At 44.1% G+C, this 18510-nt stretch overlaps 1 protein-coding gene across 2 annotated transcripts in view; it reads left to right on the top strand.

Moving 5' to 3' along the window:
• The window catches only part of SLC39A11 (solute carrier family 39 member 11), a 511259-nt gene that overhangs the window by 35897 nt on the left and 456852 nt on the right, over positions 1-18510 (top strand). For both annotated transcript variants that reach the window (XM_054978292.1, XM_054978293.1), the window contains one exon: positions 8479-8637. In XM_054978292.1, coding sequence (XP_054834267.1) covers positions 8479-8637 — 159 coding nt within the window. The remainder of the gene's footprint in view (positions 1-8478; positions 8638-18510) is intronic.

Here is an 18510-nt window from a genome sequence, read left to right as displayed (position 1 = left end):
TTCTCTTCGACGCATCAGATGAATCCAGCCACACATCTCAGGCGTTTTTTTCCTCTCCCCCTCCCCCTCCCCTTTATCTTGCCAGGTATTGGAAATTAGAATTGGCACTCTTTGGTTTTCTATTCTGCTCCGACCGTCTTTACAGCAAATTTTTTTGGGGAGGGGGGAGTGGAATCTGCTCAAGAAACTCATCGTCTTCTTCTGAGGTTTTGTGCTGTGAGTCACTGATAAGGTAATTAAGGCAGCTTTAGGGCTGCTTGGACAAAACTGGGTCGACTGCCGTACACTGCAGTGGTCTCATTCCATCACACTCCTATACCACGTGGAGCTATGAGCCCTAAACTTCTTTTAAATTCTTTAAATTCTTTTACATTCTTGAACGTGCATTCCCCCCTCCCCGCCTCTCCGACTGCTGTCCAATGGACTTTTCAACTGTCACTTGTCCAACATTCCACCAAGCTGCCTACATTTCCCATCAAAACTTGAGGGAAGCTGACAAGTGTCCAACCTGTGCCTTTTGTCATTTGTAGTTCTGCTCAGAGGCACCTTTTTGTACCAGCCTTCTGTTACTGCTGATGGAAAGATGCTACGTCTGGCCATTGAAAAAGCCCTATGACGTGCTGGAATCTCTACATGTGATGTACCCTGCTGGAGCTACGCATGCCTCATATTGCTGGCTGAGGTTAAAAGGGAGTCCCAGGATGTGAACTATGAAGACTACAATGCCCACTGACTTATTACACAAGACAGTGAGAAATATCGCAGACATCTTCAGCAGCATTTGCTTCATTTCTGTGTATCAGGATGCTCGGAGGGGGGAGGGACTTTAGTTGCTTGCTTTGGCTTCTGTCAAGCTTTTGTTTCCTTTCTGTGATGCGGCATCTATAAACATCAAAAATATTTTCAAAGCTTGATTCTGTCAACAAATTGTATTTGCAAATATGCTCTATTTACATAATCCTGGTTACAGATGCTACATAACACAGAAACAGTATCTGCGCTAACAGCAATGCAGCAAGGATAGGGGAAGTTTGTGCTAGCAAAGGTGGCGCAGAGTGGTCAGCTGCAGTACTGCAGTCCAAGCTCTGCTCGCAACATGAGTTCGATCCTGGCGGAAGCCCGGTTCAGGTAGCTGGCTCAAAGTTGACTCAGCCTTCCATCCTTCCGAGGTCGGTAAAATGAGTACCCAGTTTCCTGGGGGTAAAGTGTAGATGACTGGGGAAGGCAATGGCAAACCACCCCGTAAAAAGTCTGCCAAGAAAACATCATGATGCGACGTCCCCCCATGGGTCAGTAATGACTCGGTGCTTGCACAGGGGACTACTTTTACCTTTACTACCCACACTAGGGGTGGAAGCTTCCCAAACCCTTCCAGACAGGAAAAAGAACCAAGTTTGTTAGTGCTATATTTGATGGCAAAGCAGTGCTTAACCTGATGTAGGATTATACCCCTACCTGATGTAGGATTATACCCCTACATATATTATGTAGGATTGCCCCCCTCGCTTCAGTATGCTCCGAATATTTATGGAGCATACAGAAAGCGAGTAAAGTACCTTAATTTCCGAAAGTGGGAAACCAGAAGTGGGAAACCTGAAGTGGGAAACCCGAATCAACTCCTGCACATCCCTAAGGCAATCTGAACTCCCCTCTGTCTGGAGATCAGGGGGCGGGGCCACCGGCCATGTGACCATTTTCAAGAGGCGCCGGAACTCCGTTCCACCGCGTTCCTGCTGAAAAAAAGCCCTCCCTCCCTCCCTCTCTCCCTCCCATCGGGCATGCACTTAACAATTAAAGTATATTTGTCTTTCCATCTTTAACTTTTTGTTCGTTTAAAAAAGAATTTAACCAGAAGAAAGGTGACAGAGCTACTAATGGAATCCAGTTTGGTTAAGGATGTGAATTAGTTGTGCATTACAGCCTGCCAGTAGTGATCAGTGAGCTACACAAAAGGTGAAAGTATTTACAAAGGCCCAGATACTTATCAGTTTTTTTCATACTTACTGTTGGCATCACAGAGTAGTAACAGGAGCTGGGAAGGAGCTTGCAGAATTTTTAAGAGAAGTTGGAATAGTTTGAATCTAGTTTCATTTAGGGTTGGGCAAGAGGCCATAAACAAGTGATTGCTTTCTTTGAAATGTGTCTAAGAGTGTACAGTGGCTAGTTTTCCTTAAACATCACAGGCAGTTTTGGCTCTCCACTGTTAAAACTGAGTATTGTGTAGTCCCCAACCACCTATTTGGAATGATTATTGTGACATAATTACTTCTCAGTGGAATAAGCACAACATATTTCTTGTTGCTGCTTTGGCAGTGAGCTTTCTGGTTTGAGTCCAGTTCAGAGAAAAACGCAGGGTTTCTTAGGGCTCACTGTTTATATATTCTTGGCAGACGCATGCTGTCAAGACAGGACTATTTAAACTTGCACGTCAAATTCTTGTTGATGTCCTTAAGAGTTCCTGCTGGTAGAATCCACGAGATTTGTACACTTCCCATATCTTTGTCATTTTAAAAATATTACACTTGTATCTTATTCATTTAATGAAGATTCCCCCCCCCCCATGTGGTAGGATGAAATGCAGCATTAGTAGTTTAAGATTATAGTCCTCAATTGTTTTTGGTTCCTGGATTCATCTTTAACGTCCAGCTTTCAAGAAAAGCAAGGGGCACCTTTCTTCTCCTAAGACCTTTTTTCTTCTGTTTCTCTCTTGCTTTCTGTCTTCCTTTCCCTTCTTTTTTTCTCCATCTCCTTAAAAGAGAGAGAGAAAGAGAAAATGATAGTGGTACTTCTAGTGCATTCCTCCTTAAATTGGGATACAGCTCAGCTGTACTTCTGAACTCATGATGAGCAGGGGTCATTTCGTAGAAAAAGAGCTGGAGGAACTCACTAGCATAACTCATTAGCATATGCCATGCCCCTTGACAGCACTGGAAATGTGTCATTAGCATAACTGATTTGCATATGCCACACACCCTGACATCACCTATCCTGGCTGCTTTGGACCCAATCCTGGCCATTCGGGGCCAAAGTTTTGCCCAAGATGGCAAAAAGGGGCTGAAAATGGCCCAAAAGGAGCCCAAAATGGTCAGGATCGGGGCACTGCTGAGCGGGAGAGTGAACCACCACCTGTCAGAGGCCTGATCCAGGCCGTTTCGGCCTCAATCCGGGCCGAAACGGGTCCAAAATGGCTGAGAGTCAGGTGGGCGGGGCCACCTGACATGTGACCTCTTTGGGGAACTGCTGGAACTGCGTTCCTGTGCGTTTCCCCTCGAAATGAGCCCTGATGATGAGTGAAGACTAATCTTCACTCCGCACAGGTTGTCAGGCTTCCGCACAGGTTGCCTAACTGAACTAGAAGGCAAATCCCCTCAGGCTTCTGCACAGGTTGCCTAACTGAACTAGAAGGCAAATCCCGTCAGGCTTCCGCACAGGTTGCCTAACTGAACTAGAAGGTAAATCCCCTCAGGCTTCCACAGAGGTTGCCTAACTGAACTAGAAGGCAAATCCCCTCAGGCTTCCGCACAGGTTGCCTAACTGAACTAGAAGGCAAATCCCCTCAGGCTTCCGCACAGGTTGCCTAACTGAACTAGAAGGCAACTCTTCATCTGTACCACACCAAGCATTTAAAAACACACACATTTAAAATAATCACAAATCCCCTTCCTGTCCTTATATATAAGCTTATGACCTCTTTTGTGTCCTTTTACAGATACTTGGAGGATTTGGTCCGTGGTTTCTGTGTGCTTCATAGTGGTTAAAATAATGGGAGGAGGGGGAATGCAGGGGAATCGGTCTACACTAGATGATCTTGTGAATGCCATTTACTGTAACTGGTCTTGAAACTTAATGGGGCTAAAGCACAGAAGTATATGAATGGCTTTTTGGAAGCTTCTCTGCTGCTCTTCATTAAAATAGGGAATTTTCCATGGCTCAACATGAGTGCACTCTCAGGTGCTGTGGATATGAAAGCCTTCAGTGGTGTTCTCAGACTGCACGGGCCACAAAATCCCTTTGGAAAAACCTGTTTTCATAAGATATCACTAATTAAAAAAGAATGTCTCACAAACTATGTTACACAAAATGTGTGTTGAATTTGAAGTGATGTAAATGTGAAGTACATTCATGTTATTTATTTATTTATTTATTCGATTTATATTCCGCCTGCCCCACACCAGCAGGCTCAGGGCGGATTACAACCATATACAATTAAAACACCTTAAATAATTGATACCAGTTAAAACCATAAAGCAGTCAAAGTTACACAGTTAAAAATACATATATACACATCATCATAATGGCACAGCAACCAACTGACCGACCTTCACCCATCTCTAGAGCATCATACTGGGGACTGTTTGCTAGATGGAGGTACTGCTAGTAGGGAGGGCATATTCTTCAATCTACTGGCCAGGGGGCTCCGCCTAGCACTGCCCATACCCCTGGCGGAACAGCTCTGTCTTGCAGGCCCGGCGAAAGAATAACAAATCTTGCCAGGCCCTGGTCTCATTAGAAAGAGCATTCCACCAGGCTGGGGCCAGGACCGAGAAGGCCCTGGTCGATGCCAGGCAGGCCTCCCTGGGGCCAGGGACCCTTAGCAGATGTTTATCTGGGGTTCTGGGGTTCCTATGGGGAGACTGTAAGACTGAGACTGAGAATAGGGTGTCTTACTTCCTTTTTAAAGACGTGATAGAGTACATTTTCTAACAATACAAAGGAGAACACAATCAATACCTCAGTGCAAACGGTGTGATTCAGAAAATATGGCATTGAACAGGGATTTAGCAGAGCTGGGTTTGCTCATTTCATTTTTTTTTCACAGTATCTTGGTATTACGTGAATTTGGTTTGTTTCTCAGGATCCAGCTATGCCGCTGGTTCACACAAGGTTGACAACTCTGCAAGTAAATCTCTGGAAAGAATGAAGAGCATTTCAGTCCATGGTATCTGCAGTCAAATAATGAGCTAACTAGAAACCAGCCCCATGTGGTTCATGTTTCTGAAGTGTGATGCAGTGGACCGAGCACCCGCTCTTCCACTGTTTCTCAGTCATTTCATTGTAGAGGGGGGCAGGGGGTGGGTGAGATTTGCTTCTGAACCTACAAAGCATGGATCTTGTGCATTCAAATAAAATCTCACTGCTGTTTAGAGGGAAAGGAGAAGTAGTCATTTAGGGTAAATTTGGAGTTATGCTATAATATTGATTGTAAGGGTAAATTTGGAGTTAGGATGTACTATGTAATACTTACATCTTTTCACAGAGAAAATTGCTTATTCTTAATTTCTTTTTTTCTTTTCTTTTAGATACGTTTTTTGTCTCTTTTTTATTAATTTGCTTAAAAATTTCAATGAAATTAATAAAAAAAAATAAAATCTCACAGTTGAGCTTCCCGAAAGCGCAGGAGGGAACCATCAAATATTGTTCTCATTCAATAGCTTTTTTTTAAAAAAGCATTTATTTAATAACAATATCAAAACGACAACAATAAACAGTAAGAGGAACTGGAACATAAAACACAGACCATATAACAGATCGTCATACTACATGCTTCAAAAACCAACCATGTGCAAACACAAACACGCTATTACGTATTGACAATCATATCCAAAACTAAGCATTGATAATGCTGTGAAATAGGATACCCAAGGAACAAGTTGCAAAGTGCATTATTCCCATTTTAGGAGTATAGAATTAAGTATTTTTGGTACGATGATGTAGCTACTTGCGGGTCTCATTCAATATCTAATATCCCAGTACAAAACCCCAAAGCAAAGATCTCCTTGCAAAGACTGTGATGGTGAGCTCATGTACTACCAGCGCCATGTAGTGATCACGTGATAAGACTAGACCTTGAGAGATCAGAGCTCAAGTCCTCACTTGGCTATGGAGCTCACCTGGTGATTTACAGTGTAATCCTTTGCAGGGTTACTCCAGTCTAAGCCCATTCATTTTAGTGGGTTTTACCTGGAGTAACTCTAGGTAGGATTGCGGTGTTAAAGCTATTCCCTACTTTTCAGTCTAATAATACCCGCAGGGTTGTTGTACAACTAAATTGCAGGGTGAGGAGAGACCTCGTAGACTAGCTATTTGGAAGAAAGGTGGTATTCCTTTCCTTTCCTGTTATTCCCTTAGAAGATCATTGATTCAGCGCAGGGCTCATTTTGAGGGGGAACGTGCAGGAACGTAGTTCTGGTAGTTCTCCAACGAGGTCACATGTCAGATGGCCCCGCCCACCTGATTTTTGGCCATTTTGGGCCCGTTTTGGCCTGGATTGGGCCCAAAATGGCCAGGATCGGGCCTAAAACAGCTAGGCTCGGTCCCAAAATGGCCCAGATCGGGCCTCTGATGGGTGATGGATCACTCTCCTGCTCAGCAGCAGCCCAATTCTGACCATTTTGGGCCCCCTTTCAGCCATTTTCAGCCCCTTTTTGCCATTTTGGGCCCAATTTCAGCCCTGAATGGCAAGGATTGGGTCCAAAACAGCCAGGATAGGTGAGGTCAGGGGTGTGTGGCATATGCTAATGCGTTCCTGCAGTTCTTTTTCTACAAAATGACCCCTGATTCAGTGGGAAATACTTATTTCTTACTTTTTGGATGCAAGGGCTAAAAGAAATGAGACATATTCTGTAATTGCTAAGGTAAATTTAGGATCCTTATCGCTAAGCAAGAGAGCCAAGGTTTCTGGAGTATAAGAGGATTGTTGGTTAATTAAAGGCTTAATATAATAATCCCTTATATTTTTGAAGAACCTGTGTTCGAGCAGGGCGTGAAAGGATGTATCAATCCTGTTAAGGCCACAAGGGCAAATTCTGTTGGAATAAGGTCTATTCAGAAATCTCCCCTGTAAAGCCATTGTGGGTATAATATTCAGTACTGCAAACAAGAAAGCTCTGCAGTATCGTGGGATGGTAAGATAGTACATATCGGGGGGGAGTATTGATTTTGGGAAAGAAAGAACAAAAGATCGGGGTGAACAAACTCTGCGGACTGTTGAAATCAAGCTGCTATGGCGGATTTCTAGGACACATTTTTTAATCAGAAAAAATGCTTTGGATTTCCCCATCTCAAAAATATCATCAGTCGACATTCCAACTATCATCAGAAAGATGGGATTAAAAAACCCCTCTAGTAAATACTTTTAAATTGGATTCTCCAGTACTGTCATAGCAGAACTTTCTTTACATCATTTGTAGTCTGCCTTTCTCATTGAGGGCCAAGCTACAAGTGACGAATGACACTTGAACAGCGAGTGTATTTCTCCCTGTTCACTTGCCCTCCACTTGCGCTCCACTCGATCCACTTGCCGTTCAAGTGTCATTCGTCACTTGTAGCTTGGCCCTGAGATTCAAGGTGGATTTCACAGTGTGAGTTAGTACAGTCAGTTTCACGAATATTTCAGTAAACAATGTAATGGGTATATAACGGCAAATGTGCAAAGATGTAAACCAGCTGAAATCCAATATGCAGGGTTCAAGAAATGTTGAACTTTCTGTTAATGGGGCCCTTGCTCCCATATCTATTCAACAGAAGTTAACGTTCTATCCTGTCTTTGTGTTTGTGTGTGTGTGTGTGCATGTGTGTAGCATAGTAAAGTTCTACATTTATCTTTGCCTACTTTATTGAATTTTTTGGCATAGTAATAGTAAAAAAGAGTTATGGCCCAACATTGGCTTTACCATAAGTCTATGTATTTGTTCATATATGCAAAGAGTCCAGTAGCATCTTTAAGACTAACCAACTTTATTGTAGCATAAGCTTTCGAGAGCCACAGCTCTCTTCATCAGATGCATCTATCCAACTTTATTGTAGCGAGTCAGTGGGAGTTGGAAGTTGACAGTTGGTGGCTGGAGAGTTGAGGGAGAGATGGCTCTGAGGGGAGAGGTAGATCTAGTGTAACGCCAGGTATCAAAGGATTGGGCCTGCCCTACACAACATCTAATTAGGGCATGAGGGAGATAGAGTAGGGGGTTCTGTTTATGTTTTATTATTCCTTCCGTTCACTGTATATTTGCCTGTGTATAGTTAGAAGTTAAATAAATGAGTTTTGGAATTTATGAAGGAAGAAAGCTCTTCTGTTCCACGTAGTCCCCCGACCGCTTGGGCCCACTAGCTAAAATGGGATGGTTTTAGGCTCACCTTCATCTACTTTAGTAAAGAGTCCAGTAACCTTTAAGATTAACCAACTTATTTGTAGCATAAGCTTCCAAGAACCGTATCTCTCTTCATCAGATGTATGGGGATGAAGAGAGCTGTGGTTCTCGAAAGCGTATGCTACAGTAAAGTTGGTTAGTCTTAAAGGTGCTACTGGACTCTTTGCTATTTTGCTACTGCAGACTAACACGGTTAACTCCTCTGGATCTATGTTCATATATGGAGAATGATGTTTTTAGCAATAATCTTTCCTCCACAACGTTCTGATTTAAGTGTTGAGGGCGACCATATTTCAACCTCAGTAGTATTAAATCTTCATTTGTTGTTTAGGTCATGCTGGCTGCTTCTTACTGGTCCCTTCTTGCACCTGCCATTGAGCTGGCTGAAGAATCTGGGAAGTTTGGAGCCTTTGCGTTCTTCCCTGTTGTAGTTGGCTTCACTTTGGGAGCGGCGTTTGTGTACTTTGCGGACTTCCTTCTCCCTTGGCTGGTAAGTAGCCGCTACGGTCTCAACCTTTAAGGGCCAGGGGGCACCATTTTTGATGTGCTTGGGTGTGCTGCGTACTGCTTTTGCTTTGTACTTATTGAGAAAGCTGAAAGTGAATGTGCTAAATTCAGTTCCTTGATTTGGAGGCAGAAAGTAGTGACCGTATTCAAATCAGGATTTAAAAAAAAAACTTGTTAAGTAGTATATGGCAAGTGTACAACTCTTCATGTTGCTGAAGCAGGTCTATGCAGTAGTAGATGTCCCGGAACTTCTGAAAGAACGAATGAATGGAGGCCAAATATCAGAGCAGGAATGACTGTGGTTTTATGGCTCCGTTATGTTGACATCTCCTTTGTGTACATCTCGGATTGGATCACTGCTTGCTCTCAATGGTACTGAGTCTATGGTAGACTTCATCACTATATTGCCTTACATATTATCTGTTGCTTTAAATATGTACTCCTATGTATCACCAGTGCTCCAAGTTGTCTAATGTTAGTCCTAGAATTGATTATGTTCTGCTTCAGTATTTTTTCCAACGGTGTGGAGGGCAATCTAAACTCCCCTCTGCCTGGAGATCAGGGGGCGGGGCCACCGGCCATGTGACCATTTTCAAGAGGTTCCGGAACTCCGTTCCACTGCATTCCAGCTGAAAAAAAGCCCGGCTTGTATCTATTTACCCTATGGCATTGTTTATGGAAATGTCCTTGATACTGTATTGAAATGTACTTGATACTGATTGTACTAATCTCATACTGTGCAGTCCTCCTTGAGTCTCAGTGAGAAAGGTGAACTATCAGTCAGTCAGTCAGTCAGTCAGTCAGTCAGTCAAGGCCCAGGTGGTTTACGGTAGGATGTGGCTATGGAGAACAAGGCTGGCTAGGGAGCAGAAAACAGCTTAGAACAAGGACCAGGCATGGAACTGTGGCTATAAAAAGGGAGAAGGCTGGCTGGAGGGAGAGGGGCAGAGGAGCAGAGGCAGAAAGGGGAAACCCAAGCCAGCCAGGAGGAGAAGAGGGAAGAAGAGGAAGCCAGCAAGAGGGACAGGAGTTTTTTTCAGAGAGATTCCTAGGCAAGGAGGTATGTTATAGTGTTGTGGCTCTTCTCTCTTGTAATGTATTGTAACCCTGAGGTGGGTGAAGCTGTCCACACCTTGGGGTGCTTGGATTGGTCAACTTTCAATAAAACAACATGTGCAAGAAAGCAGTGACTGGGCTGGTGCTTTCGAGACCCCATGGACCCCGGGTGTGATGTCCCCCTGTCCACAGAGGGCATCATGCTGCTTAAGGAATCTTCTTGGCCTGTAGTTGTGTGTGTCTACAAGATTTGTGAAAAGTTCAAGAGGTTACTAGAGGTGAGAAAAAGGTCTTTTCATTTTGGCTACTTTGTAGTGTCTAGAATGCAGTTTTCATATGGTTTGTAAGAGTTTGTGTTGCTGGAGTGTGAGAAAGTAGTTGTCAAAGGAATGGCCAGGGCATGTCAGCGAAAGCCCAGGAAAGTAGCTGACCCTTTAGCTCCTTCCAAGTGTCTTGACTGTAAGGTTTTGCCTTCCCCAAACAGACAGTTGAGGCTACAGGATAAAAAACAAGCGAAATCCAAGCAGCTACCTTTTGAGGAAGCACTGAAACAAAGAGACTGAGGGCCAAGCTAGAAGTGATGCCTGACACAGGTTGGACACTTGTCAGCTTCCCTCAAGTTTTGATGGGAAATGTAGGCATCCTGGTCCTACAGCTTGGCTCTGAATTTAATTGAAGTTTACAGACCCCCCCCCACACCCAGCAGAGGGGAAGGGGGGTGCCCAGTGAGAGCACGATGCCTGCACTCCCCTCCTGACTGCATGTTCTCCCTCCCATAGACTGCCGCTCTATAAACTTCAATTAAATGGAGAGCCAAGCTGCAAGACCAGGATGCCTACATTTCCCATCAAAACTTGAGGGAAGCTGACAAGTGTCCAACCTGTGTCAGGCATCACTTCTAGCTTGGCTCTACCAGAATGGGAGAGTCCAGTATCACCTTTAAGACTAACCAACCTTACTGTAGCATAAGCTTTCGAGAACCACAGTTCTCTTCATCAGATGCATGAATGGGAGAATGGGAGGGTTCCTTAACCAAGCACTCCCCATGGTGAAACAATTGCAACTGTCTTTTGCAGGGAAGATCAGAGCTTGAGAAGATTTAGGACAGTCACAGGTATCAGAAAAGAGTACATTTTTGTACAGTCTATTGTTAGATAGAGTTTTCGATTTTCTTCTTACGAAAAGTATTCTTGAGATGGTACAGATAAACCCTGGCTAGCTTTATTCCGAAGGGTACATGGCAGGGAAATATAACACAGTTTTCATGTTTCTGGTATAAGCTTCTGTAAAATTCAGAATACCTGAGTTAAATAGTGAGTTACATTTTAAAAATATGCATGCTTGTGGCAAACTAAAATAAACTTGGAGGATAAACACAAACAATTACCCATGATTGGTTTTGTATACCAGTGTTGACATCCCATGTGGACCAAATTATCAATGAATGCACAGTTAAAAAGCTGATAAGCATTTTTCTATAGAGTTATAATTAATCTTTAACCATTTGGTGGTTTCATGGGAAATATCACAGCTAGTAGTTTCACCACCTTTAGATATGATGATCGTCCTTCAGCATATTGCTTGATGCAACCTCTAGCTTAAGCAAACTTGAATTGTAACAGATAATAGGTCTTATGTGCTTGAGAACAGCTGCCAGTGTTCTGTAGATAAGGCTGATGCTGGGATGTCCTATGCTTTCAATATATATTTATACTAGCAATAAGGCCCGTTGTCTGGGAAAATACAATGAGCCCTAGCAGTGCCCCCCCCCGTGCCTCCCCCTGTAGCATCAGTCAAGGGGGGGATCAGGGAAGAGATTGGGGGCTTCCTCCTCCTCCGGCCCCTTGGCTGCCACTCAGCTTGTGCGTGGCCCTCCCAAGGCCCTGCGGAGAAGGTGGGCAGCCCCACCCCTGGCTGCTGTTGGACCTTAGGAGGGCCTCGCCACCGCACTGAGGTTTCCTGTAGAGGCAGCAGGCTCCTTGGGTACAGCGGTGGCTGTAGCGGGTTCCTCTGTGGTGGTAGTGGGGGCGGGCTCCTCGGAAGTCCCGAGGCAGCCATGCTAGACCTTTCTGGGCCTCTAGAGGCTCTGAGGAGACAGCGGGAAAGCAATCCATTTTGCCCCGACTCGCTTCTTATCCCTGCATACTGCGCCTCCGTGGGGATAAGAAGTAAGTCGTCAGGAACACAGTTTGCCTTTTATATAGTTGGATTACATTTAATTTGGTAAAGGAATCCTGGTCCATGCTTTGAAAGTTGCCTTACCTTATCTAGGCAGATATCTTAGCTAAGAAATAGCTCAGGTTATATCTGACATCTAATAGTAACTTCTGACGATTGGGAAGAGGACTGTTTACATCATCACTCCCCCCACTTCTTTCATCACTTTTAACTGTTGCCAGGAAGAACCAAGAGCTGCAGATCCTCTCTCCACCTGGATGGAGAAAAGCATCACCCCATAAGAGTAAAAGCATCTACTGCTACCTGGCCTTGGTTGTTTGGCAGCTTGCTTTGGGCGGCTGGGACCTATTTGCCACTGCAGAACTTTTAAAGAGCAGCAGCTGGAGAGATGACAGTACACATCATCACCTACCCCCATGCCGCCTCCTTCTACAACTCCTTTTTAAAATAAAAATGTTGTACTATATTTATTGCATTTGACTTATTTTGAGGTGCTTTGGACGCCTGTTGGCAGAAAAAGGGAGTGTATAAATACTTTATGTTCCTGTATGTTCCCTGGAGACCGCTTCAGTCAGTGGATAAATGTTTACTGGTGGTCCCCGGCTCTAAGGAAGCCCGCCTCGCTTCAACCAGGGCCAGGGCCCTTTCAGTCCTGGCCCCAGCCTGGTGGAACGCTCTGTCAATGGAGACCCGGGCCCAGCGGGACATATTATCATTCCGCCGGGCCTGTAAGATGGAGCTGTTCCGCCAGGCGTTCGGTGGTTGACGGGGGTGGTGCCATGTCGGCCTCCCACCTTTGGGGTGAGGGGGGTGTTCTCCCCACCATTGCACTTTAATGTACTTGGTTAATTTATTTTATTATTGCTTATTGTATGTTGATTTTAGAATTATTGTTTTCTTGTTTTTATTGATTTTAACTGTTGTTCACCACCCAGAGCCGCTGAGGAATGGCGGTTTATAAATCGAAATAATAAAAATAAATAAATAAATTTAAAAATATTGTTACCCAGTGGAATAGTTGAGGCAAAGTTTACCCTTCCTAGGTGCAACTAATAACACTTGTGCCATTCTCCCCCCTCTCTCATCAGTTGAACGTAAGTGGCACACTTGGGTAGGACTCTGCTATGGTACTTTTTACGTTCCATTCATGTCTGATTGACCTTTCATTTCTTAGAGGTTTAAAAGTCCCCCAACCTCCCAAAGTTGACCATAGACAAAACAAAGCCGATGAAGAGGCTGTACCCTCTGCCGCTTTTGTTTGGATAGACACCTGGATATCATTTTCTGCAGAAGACATAATGAAGTTATGTTTCTGAAGGATCTCTCTGACAGGTTGCATGTTCTATATTGCTGTTTGCTTTGGGGTTATGTGAATGAAAAGCATTGCCTGCTTTTAAATTGTTTGTTTTGCAGCACTTTAAAAAAAAACCAAAAGGAGATTTGGAGTTGGCTCTTCTGGGATCTTTCTTCTCATTTGGTGGTTTGGGCTTGGCTGTTATGCAGTGTGAGCGGAGTTGCAGTACATAGATGGCAGCTTTCCTTCCTCCGCTTTCAATCCTCTGTGCCCTCCCTACCCCATTATAACCCTATGTATTAGGAGACGTCCCAGGAACATCATATGGGTTGAAGGGGGGCAGTAAGAGAGGAATCAGTGGAAATCTCTTTACAGAGTAGGAATGGAGGCTGTGATGCATACTTCAGGTTTAGTGTCTTTGGGTTGGATTCAGACCAGATTTTCCATCCACAGGCTAGAACCTCTGTGCATACCCACAGCAGCCCACTCAAATGTTGCTCTTGGGAGACTGGAGACCCTGAAGAATGACATGAGTGGGCTCTGCCTTAGATGGGTAGCCATGTTGGTTCGCAGTAGAACAGCTGGATTTGAGTCCAGGGGCACCTTAGAGACCCACAAGATTTTTAGTGTGTAAGCTTTCGAGAGTCGGCGCTCCCTTCTTCAGGCATCTGAAGGTGCTGCTGGATTCAAATAATATGAGTGGGGTCTGTGGTGGGAAGGGAGAACTGGTGGAAATTGCTAGTTTAGTCTATATCCAACCTTTTGAAAGAACCCATGTTATAGAGATTTGCGATTTGGTTCGGTATTTGGAATTAAAAACCGAATTTTAGCTGATTTGGTAAAATCTGGGTATTCTATATGAAAATAATGAATATCAAATCAGGTTCAGAATACCAAACTTGGTTTTACCAAATTAATTTGATAAATTTGGTAATACATGCCGGGCTGTTCCCTGAATCCAACCAAAGACAGCAGTTCCTGCCTTTTTTGCAAAGTGGGTGGGTGGGTGGGTGGATGTGGTTGGGGGGGTCATTTTTCAACTAAAATCCACCAAATTTGCAGGACACCTATGTCTGTCTGTCTTCTAAAGGACACCTCCCCCCCCCCAATTTTCATGAAGATTGGACCTTGGGAGGCAATTCTATGGGCCCCCAAAGAAGGTACCCCTAGCCACTTTCTATTATTCACTATGGGGAAAACTATCTGGAGGCTGTCCATTGGGCTTAGGGTGGCATTTTTCAAAGGACACTGCTGCACCTAAGCCCAACAGAAGCAAACTGAAACAAGGGAATGGAATCCCCCCAGAACCAGTGTCATTCACAGCAGCCAGGCACTGGATTCAGCCAGTGGGGGAACACCACAGAACAGAACCAAGCAGTACCTGGCCATAAGTGCAAGGTGTCACCTTGCTTCAGTTTGGTTTGGTTGGAATGGATGTGATTCTCTGATGTGAAGTTGGTCTCCTTGCTTCATGTTGGTTCTGAGGGGATTCCATTTCCATGCTTCAGTTTGGTTCTATTGGGCTTTCTCTGGGATGAGATTGCATTTGGGAGTGTGCCTTGTCCATGGTAGCCTTGCCCCAGTGTGTTTTTGCAGTGGGAGTCAGCTTTGACTTTTTCCCCATAGGAAACAATGGAGTGGCTGGGGGCACCTTGTTCATGGCTCATAGAATTGACCCCCGGGGTCCAATCTTCCTGAAACTTGGGGGTTATTTAGAGGAAAGTCAGGAGTAGATCCCTGACAAATTTAGTGAAGACTGGTTGGAAAAAATGACAGCCCCCCCCCATCCAATGGATAGCCCCTACATTGAATTTCCCATGGGAAACAATAACCAAATTTTACTGAATTTCTACTATGTTACCAAACTGAACTGGAGAATCAATTTGGTATTCAGGGAATACTGATTTCCCCCCCTCTCTGGTTCAGTATTCCCAGTTTGGATTTGCTGAATTTTTGTGTGTGTATCTAAACTAGATAAATATGGTAGCAAATAGAAAGCAGAAAGAACAACAAGCTGCATACTTTCAAGTACTGTCTGGTTTTCCTTGCTTAACATTGGAGCAAATTTCTGTTGTGAAATGGAAAGAGCAAAGCAGTTACCTTTGGTTTAGCCTTTTGCCTTTTTGCAACATGTTCCCAGTAAACTAATTAATTTGTCCTTTAGGATAGTCCTCTTAGACTTTCCTTAAAGATAAAAACATGTTAATAATCCCCCTTTCTATATAATGTTTAATCAAATGGCAAGCAGCTTACATCATCAAAATGTGCCTTCTTTGACCTGTGTCCCATAATAATACTGCAGAGGTCATTGTGTTGAAAGTAAAGGACAAGCATACGAGTATTAGGGAGATGGTAGGGGGAGCAGTAGAACTAGTAAAATGGACAGGTCCTCTTGTCTGTTCTACTATCTTACATATCCCTTTGTTACCTATAGAGCCAGTTTGGTGTAGTGGTTAAGAGCGGCAGGGCTCTAATCTGGAGAACCGGGTTTGATCCCCCACTCCTCTGCTTGAAGCCAGCTGTGTGACCTTGGGTCAGTCACAGCTCTCTCAGATCTCTCTCAGCCTCACTCACTTCACAAGGCATTTGTTGTTGTGGGGATAATAATAATATACTTTGTAAACCACTCTGAGTGGATGTTAAGTTGTCCTGAAGGCAAGTATATAAACCGAATGTTATTAATATCAAATGTTATTATATTAATATTATTGAGGACTTCCTTCTGGCTACTCCTTTTTTCTGTCTCTCTGACATCCAAAAGGGCCACATGTGTCTTTCCTAGTTATGTATTGTAACTAGCTCACTAGCTCCTACCACAATAGGAGCTAGTGGTTCTTAAAGCAACCAGCCTCACATAGAGCCAAGCTACAAGTGATGCCTGACACAAATTGGACACTTGTCAGCTTCCCTCAAGTTTTGATGGGAAATGTAGGCGTCCTGGTCTTTCAGCTTGGCTCTCCATTTAATTGAAGTTTACAGGACCCCCCCCCCCCACATCCAGCGGAGGGGAAAGGGGGCACTTGGTGAGAACCCAACGCCTGCACTCCCCTCCTGACCACATGTTCTCCCTCCCATAAACTGCTGCTCTGTAAACTTCAATTAAATGGAGAGCCAAGCTGCAAGACCAGGACGCCTACATTTCCCATCAAAACTTGAGGGAAGCTGACAAGTGTCCAACCTGTGTCAGGTGTCACTTGTAGCTTGGCTCATAGACTTTATCCAAAGGCAGCCTCCCCCCCTCTTTTGTCCAGCCAGCTGAAGCTAACAGGTTGCTGCTGACTAATGAAGCCTCTGCTGATAGAATTTTCGCTTCGAGACGGTGTGGAGTCCTAGGTATGCCTTTGTTTGTGTGAGAGCAAGCAGGAGATTTTTTTTTTTTTGGCAGCTGCAGAATAACATGGCCGCCCCTGTGAAATTTGTGTTCATATGGCAATAACTGCCACCACTTGATAGCAAGTGAATTGGATCCAGCAGTCTGTCAGCAGAAGGAATACAGATTTTCAGTGTGCCTCCGCCCCCAGCCCTGGAGAACTGACTCATGGAGTCGTGGCATTTGCTTGCAGGTCAGGGGGCTGCAGTGGGATGAAAATAGTCCCCTCTTCCCAGTTCAACTCTGCTGATAGAAGAAGGGAGGAGAGGCAACTTTATGCCCTTTTCCCTCTGCTCACTGAAGCCCCTTCATCTGCATGGCTGGCTCTCGTATGGCCCTACAACTTCAGGAGTTAATTTTCCGGAGTTGGGTGGGAATGTGGCAAAAATCTGCATCTGTCAGTACCTTCCGCCAAGCCTTTTAGTTTAATTCCATGCTATTATGTGGTGCTCTTCATTTGGAATTGACCTGCATTTTTACGGGTCGCTGGACCATTTCTTTTCCTGCTAAACCCTATCATATCGAGAAGACGGTTCTCTGCAACGGGTGAAACCGTTGATGTTTACAACTATCCAAATGTATTAGTCATCTTTGCGTGGCAAAGTTCCACAGTGCTGCAGGTGCTCGCATATATTTATTTTATATACTTTTAAAGAGCTTTTATCCTTCCCTTCCAAGTGTTCAGTGTAGCTTACAATAATCCAAATAGAACAATAAATTTCTTATTGACTACTGTGAACTATGTGACGAGATCAACCAACCAAGCAAGCCATGGCAGTTTCTTTTCAGTGTGGCGTGTGAATGCCTGCAGAGCAAGTCAAAAACAAAATACCCTTTCCAGAATAAAATGCCACCATGAGCATATAGTTGCCAACATTATAAGCCAGGAGAATATTCAGGAAACAAACTTTTTCTGATGCTTGCCGAGAGAGCTGGTAAATTCAAAACCAGGGGGATTTTGCCCATCTCAGCATACAACTGGAACCGTGGGCACATCTTTTGACTCCTGAACACTGTAATCATAGAATCATAGAGTTGGAAGGGGCCGTACAGACCATCTAGTCCAACTCCCTGCCCAGTGCAGGATCAGCCTAAAGCATCTCTGACAAATATTCATCCAGCCTCTTCTTGAAAACTGCCAGTGAGGGGGAGCTCACCACCTCCCTAGGCAGCTGATTCCACTTTTGAACTACTTTGACCGTGAAAAAGTTTTCCCTAATATCCAGCCGGTACCTTTGTGCATGTAATTTAAGCCCATTGCTTCGGGTCCTACCCTCTGCTGCCAACTGGAACAGCTCCTTGCCCGCCTCCAAATGACAGCCTTTCAAATATTTAAAGAGAGCAATCATGTCCCCCCTCAACGAGAGATGGAAGATTTCTAAAGGAAGACTCAGAAGTTACTTGAAAGATGAGAGATCTTTTCCAAGCAATGATTGGAAATAAAATTTTAGAGGGAGTTGAGAAACGTCTGTTTTCTAGATCAATTTTTTCAAGGAATGCACAGTTGTGAAAAGATAAAATAACTTCAGTTCCTTGAGGTCTGTTTTGTATATAATGCTGCGAAAACACACAAGTTCTCATACAGGCGCATGCTATAACGAACCAGAGCCAGTTAGTTGCAAGTTCTCTGTGGCATGCATCTATATTTTGCATTTGTTTTGATGCAGTTATTTTGGAAAGCAAGTATAATACCTGTAGCACGTACAGTATTGTTTCTAAAAGTATAAAACATTAAGCTTGTACTGAAGGAGCATGGAGCTTTGTAGGGGATGAACGTGTTTTTGAAGGACAGCAGTGCAGGGAGAAGAGGTTGCTTGTTGCATCATGTAGTTGTGATATCCAAAGTAGCTGTGATATCCAAATATTGAGGTATTTTTAGTATCACAGGCCCATTGCTGTCCATCACTTTTGGCTTTTCCTCTTTTCTGTGTTAATCTCCCAATTGAATTTGAGTGATG

This window comes from Eublepharis macularius, chromosome 4 (assembly GCF_028583425.1).
Source record: "Eublepharis macularius isolate TG4126 chromosome 4, MPM_Emac_v1.0, whole genome shotgun sequence".
Lineage (NCBI taxonomy): Eukaryota > Metazoa > Chordata > Lepidosauria > Squamata > Eublepharidae > Eublepharis > Eublepharis macularius.
The sequence above is the reverse complement of the archived record's forward strand: the minus strand, read 5'-3'. Positions and strand labels throughout refer to the sequence as shown.